Source organism: Colletotrichum destructivum, chromosome 11, assembly GCF_034447905.1.
Source record: "Colletotrichum destructivum chromosome 11, complete sequence".
Lineage (NCBI taxonomy): Eukaryota > Fungi > Ascomycota > Sordariomycetes > Glomerellales > Glomerellaceae > Colletotrichum > Colletotrichum destructivum.
In genome coordinates, this window is record NC_085906.1 from 564,443 (window position 1) to 571,568 (window position 7,126).

At 41.7% G+C, this 7,126-nt stretch overlaps 1 protein-coding gene across 1 annotated transcript; it reads right to left on the reverse strand.

Moving 5' to 3' along the window:
- Nucleotides 1-6,152: 6,152 nt before the first annotated feature.
- On the reverse strand, nucleotides 6,153-6,717 carry CDEST_15306 (uncharacterized protein; the record flags this gene model as incomplete). Its single annotated transcript, XM_062931462.1, has 2 exons — nucleotides 6,153-6,492; nucleotides 6,551-6,717. The coding sequence occupies 2 exons, from the start codon at nucleotides 6,715-6,717 to the stop codon at nucleotides 6,153-6,155; spliced, it is 507 nt and encodes a 168-aa protein (XP_062787513.1).
- Nucleotides 6,718-7,126: the final 409 nt, after the last annotated feature.

Genomic DNA, 7,126 nt, shown 5'->3' on the forward strand with positions numbered 1-7,126 from the left:
TGAGCCTTCTCTCTTCCGAGCGGATAGCGGGCTCTTGTAGTAGCAGTATGTCGACATGGGCCGCGTAGGCTAGATTCAGTGCCGTTTCGTGTGCGAGTGGTCGTCTGGCCACGTTCGCCTGCATGATCTGCAGGACTTTAGAGGGCCGCATTCTCCTGATGTCCCTCATTAGCTTGGTTGCAGTCCATCTCTTCTCCTCTTTCTCGGGATTGTTGATGCGACTGCTGGGTCGCAAATCTCCATGATCTCTCTCCCTCGGCTCGGATGGCCCGTAGCTGTGCCTTGTTCCTCCTCTGGACTACGCCCCTCACCACTTTTGGTCTGATAGGGCAAGTCACGTCAAAGGCGGCATGGGGCCCGTTACACGACGGACACTTAAAGGGGCAGTCACAGCCATCGTAACCCTCAGTGCCGCCGCAAGGTGCCCGGTGTTGTTCGGTCGTGTGGGAAGGAGAGCTGCACTTGAGGCATCTCTTCCTTCTGGTACACGTTCGTTCGTTGTGAAAGCCGCCGCAGCGGTGGCATTGGGGAGACCTCTTCTCCTTCGGAAACTGCAGGTTGACGAAAACGCTGGCCCCCATCAAACGGAGGCGCCTTGGTAGTTGCCTTACGGCTTCCGCCTTGAACCAGGCTGTCACCGTGCCTAGCCTTTCGGCTTCGTCTTTTCTGGAAAAGTATGCTTTTTCGGGCTTGAGTTTCGTCGTGGCCTGGATCTCTTCAAGGAGCTCCTCGGTCGTGATTTCCAGCTCAGTGTTGGTGAGCAGGCAGTGTCTGGTGTAAGGGACGTTTGCGATATAGGCCCGGATCCAGGTGTCGCGCTGCTCGACCGCCTGTGCCTGGAGAAGGGCAGCAATCTGTTCTCTGTTCTCTAGCAGGACTTTTGCCCCATCTGCTGACGATGGTAGGAGTGCTAATCCTGTCTTGACATGGTCGATCCCCTTGAGGGCTTCTCGGGCTTGGGGACTTAGCTTTTCACGAACGAACGCGTAGATGTCGTAGGCTCTCTCGTTGCGGAGCGGGCTTTCAGGTGGCAGACGTGCGAAGATGCGAAGGTCTTTTGAAGCCGCCCGGTTTGCGGCTTGTTTTGCTGGCGTTGGTTCATGCAGTTTTCTGGTAAGCGGCTGGCTCGCCACCATCGCGTAGGACCGAACTTGGGGCGGCTGGTTCTGGGCTGTGTGTAAGGGATGCCCTTGGAAACTCAGGGCGGATTCGCTGGGTCCTGTGCTAGCAGCATGCATGGACCTTGCTAGACCGCGTTGGTGCCGGTCTGAACGCTGCTTCTCTTCCTGAAGCTCTTTCTCCAAGGATTCGATCTTCATCAAACAGTCTTTCAGGAACTGTGCCCTTTCGGCGTCCCGTCGTAGGAGATCCTGGACGAGGTTTGAGAGCTTGTTGATCTCGTCTTTAAGCTCCGCATTGTCTTGGTAGCTGACTTGCTCAACCACTCTGACCTTTGCGGTCGGTTTCCGGACACGTCCAGACCGTCGAGATGTACTGGCGTCCCCGTGAACGGTAATCGATGGCCCTGCGTCTAGAGAGACGGCCATGATGGTGAAATTCAGCTCGCGTGGGCTGATGGTGAGAAATGATAGTGCGGTGGGCCGGAGCCCTCTATGATCTTAACAGCTACTAACAGTGGATACCTTGTGAGGAGAAAGTTCTCTGACAATAAGCTCGCGCTCACGTCGTGATCAATCGTGCTCACGCATAATCAGTTGCTCACTTCCTTATCTCCACGTGACCTTGCATCATAGTTCTTCCGCGCCGGGGGAGTGCACCCTGGTTTCCTGTGTCTGCGGGTATAACTTGTTCGTAACCGCCAGGTGCCCTGTGGGGGCGTCCCCTGGTCCTGTTATGTTTGACGGGTCGTAACAATTAGACTCCACTGCTAATAGTTCTTTGTTTCCTCTCTTAAAGCTAATAAGAGTCTTTGCAGGGATATCAGATGTAAAGCTTATCTTAAAATCTATAAGAACGTCTCTAGTAAAATAAACTTTAGCAATAGATTATTAAGAAGAATTATTATTAGGCAGTGCGTTACCTTATTCTATAAAACCAACAACTTAGTAACGCTTTATAACTAGTTCACCGTTGTTATCTAGCACAACGTTAAAGATTTAAGCCCTCTCTTAGGGCATCCACTATTTAAGATCTAGAAGTAGCAGTAATTTGTAGCAGCCTAAAAGTCGTAGTTTTCTATAACCTAAGGGACCCTCTGCACGCAACCAGTCGTCATTATCCTCTTTTAGTTAGGGTGGCATCAGGTTAGCATTCCTTCCAGCCTTAATATAACCAGCGTTTTAAGGTTTTGTATCTTCCTTTTTCTCTTCTATAATAGTGCATAGCTACAAAGAAAGAGCTGCATCAACCTTAGCTGCGTCTGCTTTCTATTTCCTGTTCTTAAGCCGCAAGCAGAAATAGATTTTTTACCTACCCTATCCTAAGCCATCTGCTTCTAGGCACCAGAACATTAGTTTAGAGGGAAGAGTAGTTAAAGGAGATGTATTTAAGGCCTAGGTGTTTGCAGGAAACTTATTTATAGAAGACTTACTTAAGGTACAACCCTTAATAACGTACTTATATAGTAAGTGGGCTAATATAGCAAGTAGGCTACCTTTCTCTACCCTACTACCTTTTATATAAGTTAATTAAACTACAACATACAAAATTAATTAATACTACTCCTTATCCTCTTCCTTATTACTATCCTAACCTACTTTATAGGTTTGTGCATTATATCTAGGCTTTCTGCAATTACTACATTATTGCGCGCGTAGTTTAGCACCTTCTATACAACCCTCCTTCTAAGGGTTATTCTATCCTCTAGCATTAATACTACCTTTTTCTACTTGTAGTACCTTTGCTTTAGCAGTATTAAGTAACCCTCTAAGATGTAGTCTAGTCTTTTTTGCCCTCTAGCGCTTACTTAATATCTCTATTCTTATATAAAGCTTATAGTTCTTAGCCTTAATAATAGCAAGCCTATAGGCTAACTTACTAATACCTCTAGCCTAGAAGTTAATTACTTTATACATTAGTATTAGTAAGCTACCTTAATATGCTTAGATCTTCTTTTTAAGAGAGGAAGCACTTTATATGCTCTTTAGTGCTGTAATTAGTGTTTTTACATTCTAAAAGCCTTAGCTGCTTAGCTGTAAGTTTAATAGTATTAGCGTCTTTAGCTTAAAATCTAAGTAAAAAAGAACTACTTTAGGGTTAAAAGGTATAAAGCCTACCTATTTAAAACTAGCTTATATATTGTTTTTACCTATTAAGATAAAGAATGCTGCTTTAAAGGTAGGAAAGAAGTTATCCTTAGTAATATGCAAAATCTGCATCTATATTATCTTCTTAATTTCCTTACTATATAAGTACTTTAATAAGCTAAAGCATCTAATATTAAGAGGCTAAAGCTTATGTAATAAATAGGGAAGTATATAGAGAGTAATAATGCTTTATTCCTTATAGTATTAATTAAAGTTAGTTAATTTATAGCTATTATAACTATTAAGAATTAAGAGGTAATAAAAGCCTTTTATATAAGTCTTTATATACTAATTAAAGTGCTATAGCTAATCTAGGCTAATATTATTTATTATCTATCTATTTTTGCTTAGATAAATACGCTATATAGCTAGGAATTAGCTATTAGTATACTAAGAGAGGAGGTAATATTTGCCTTTTATAATAACGTATAGAGGTATTACCTAGCTATCTATATATACACCTTAAATAATAGAAACCTATTCCTAATTACTAGGCTGCTTTATATAAGGCCTTCTCTTATAGTTAGACGTTATAACAACCTTTGCATGCAACAGCATTCCTATTAAGAACTTAGTCTTATTAAAATTATAGATATTGTTATTAAGTATTTTATACTTTATAATTATATTTTATATAAGTGCAAACTAGCCTTATATAATTATAGGATCCTTAGCTAAGGCCTTCTAATAGTTAATTTAACGTTAAAATTGCATTTTTAATTAGGGGATGCATTATATAAAGTTCTCTACCTATTAAGGTCCTATATGCATTCTATTGCATGCATTTAGGAGTTAGTTAGCTATTTCTTATACGTCTTTTTGTTGCAGAGGGAACCCTTAATTAATTAGGTTAATAACTTATTTAAGAATTACCTTCTCTTCTATTATAGTTATCTTTATTAAATTTAGTTATCTTTTAGGTTGTGTAATGCATCTAGCGCATTAGTTTTAGATTATTATTTAAGGGACCTTAAAGGTTTAGGCTGCTTTTTGTATAGACATCTTTAGGTCTTTTTTAATAGCCTAGATAGTAAGGATAATACAACTTTTAATTAAGGAGGATAGCATATTTATATGTAGAGGAAAGTTAGTGTAAAGGTTAAAGAGGTAGAAAGTTGGAAAAGTGGCCTACTTGCTATGTTAGCCTACTCGCTATGCAAGTACGTTATAGGAAAACTTATTAGGCAGATATAGAGCCAGAGAATTAATAGTAATATTAATAGCTAATGTAAGAGACATTGCTTCTAGGGAGGCAGGCCTATACTAGGCAGCTAGAAAACTAACCTCTTTCTAGGCTTAAAGGATTTCCTGCGCATTAAGGGCGACATCCTAGGTCTTGCTACATCTTTCTGTCTCTATTAGCTTTGCTTTATCTTGTAGTTTAGAAGATAATAACGGCAAGATGTGCCAGCAAGTAGACGTAGCCTTGTTAGTCCCAGGTTAAGAGACTATCTCTAAAGGGATTAAACCTAGAGGAGTTAGTACATTAGATGCTTTTAATATCTACGTATCTAAATCGTCATTCTTAGTTAGTTAATAAGCAGCTGCTTCCTTATCTTTTTGCTCTGCAGCCTTCTTCTCTAGACTTAAGTACAGACCAGTCTCAAAATTTCTGCAGGTCTTAATCCTCTAACTATCGTTAGCTCTAGCTTTAGCTAGCGCATTTCCTCTGCTCTAAGGCTGTTAGTTAATGTTTCCTATAGCTTTTGCAAACCAATCCAGCTTAAACCCCAGTGTCAAGTCTTTAAAACAAGGTGCATTAGTAAGTCCACAACGCACCTAAGCCTTAACCCAGACCATTACCAGGACTACCCTAAGCTAAGCTATTAAGATAGACCAATGCATTCCCTGCAGGCCAATAAATTGCAGCACAAACCCGCTCAAGCTCACAGCTGTCCTAAGAATAGTTTTAATCTAAAGAATTGCGTAATGCCTCTTCTAAAGTTCAGTCTCCTTTTTAGCAGACGTAATCTAGCATTTCATATTAAGTTAGCGCTGTAGTCCCCTTAGGTTGCCCCGTAATTAGTCAACAGTTTCCTTAACTGCTAAGGCGGCCCTTTAAAGAAGTTCCATAGACAAGTAGTCACCTTCACTCCTTAGGCGTTGCCTTAATGTTGTAATAACACGCTAGTTATGCTTAGCATATATTACACAGGATTTAAAAACCTAATCGCTTACAACCTTCTCCTTCTGCAGCCAGACCATACATATCCTTCTCCTATCAGTGACTTAGAATCTCCTTTTAATTGTGCTGCTTTCAACAACGTAGGCGCAAACAGCTATTCTAAACACCAGCATAAGCGTTCCACCTGCGGCACAAGGGTATGCGTAGCTAGGGATAGGCTTGTCATCCTTTATAAACATTAAGGCTAGATAATAGGTAGCAAAGCCAGCGTATATAAGGACTCCTAGCTGTAAGAGGGTTCCAAATACCGCCTAGCAGAACAATTCTGCCTTGTTAAATTGCCTATAGGCGTTAGGAGAAATGTTTGGCAAGCTAGCGTCTAAGTTGCATATTATAGTCACTTTCTGCAATAAATCCATTCCCTTCTAATCAGAGTTCTTAGTTAGCCCTAACTCAATTCCTGCTTCTTTGTCAAGCTTGCAATTGTCTGCTATAGGCTGGCTATTGCTATTATCTTTTACAGCAACGCCTAATTAGATAGTTAGTCTTGGCGTTAATTGCGAGGCAGCCTGCACGTAGAGGCTCTTACCAAGTTCCTTAAGATAACTATTAGATCCTAACACATGTTTCAATTCTTTCACCTCTATCTTAATAGCTGCCTTCTCTATAGGAGGCAAGGTGTTAGAAGGTAGTTTCTCAAAAGTTAGGTTTTCAGATTATAGGTTTCCAAACAATCGTCCCAGTTTCAACAATAATTTTGACTAAGTAGTAGGCGATTTAATAGTTAGGTTGTCATTAGGTAGAAGGCAGATGAATTCTGTGACTAGGGCCAATCCCATACACCTCACCACCTCCCGACCGTTCCAGAGCTCGCAGACTTCATCCAACGTCAAAGACATTAGCTTTACCTCAGCAGCTGCTAGGTTCTCCCTAGCCCAGCCCACAACCGCCTTCAACCACATAGGGCCGCCGACGCAAATAGCGCTAACAATAACGGTTAGAATACCAAGGGGCGCCATGGCCAGAATAATGTTGTTAGCCCAGCCCATAGACTTACTCATAAACTGCAAAGTGACCCGCTCGCTAAAGAGCGCCAGCAGACTGTTTGTAGAAGGCACGTCAGCTAAAGCTTCTAGGAATTAGGTATTTCTATACTTACAGCAATAAGTTAGAGAACAGATTATTAGAGAAATCGTCCCCCTTATCGGCAGCAACACTGGTCGCGGACCACAAGGCGAACACGCTAAGGAGGAAACCCCTATTGCTAGTCCTAGTAACAGACATATTGCCAGGTAGGAGTAAAAGCAAATAGAAAAGCGAACTCATCACGTCTAGCTTGTATAGTGGTCTAATCTTTAATAATCTTAGGATGTTTTTTTACTTCAACTTTAGTGTAGTAAATAATTAGGTATTGTGAATGTCTGTAGTAAGTAAGGTAAGAGGGCCTAAGGGGAGAGGACTAGTACCCCTTATAACTTGTAGGTAAGGAAACAGCCTGCCACTGCCTCTATTTAAGATGTCTTATGCTGGTGCAAGGCCTAGGGTCTCTGCTTAGCAACCCTATCTTGCTAATTACTTTTCTCAATAGAACTGCAGGACTCCACTTTCCCGCTTGTTGGCTGAGGGAAAGGACAAGAAAGAGGGGTACAATGCCTAACGAATTTAGGCGCCCAGCTGCCTTACCCTAGAAGGTCTTTAAGCGGGTTTCTAACGCATGTAATATGTATGCAAGTTG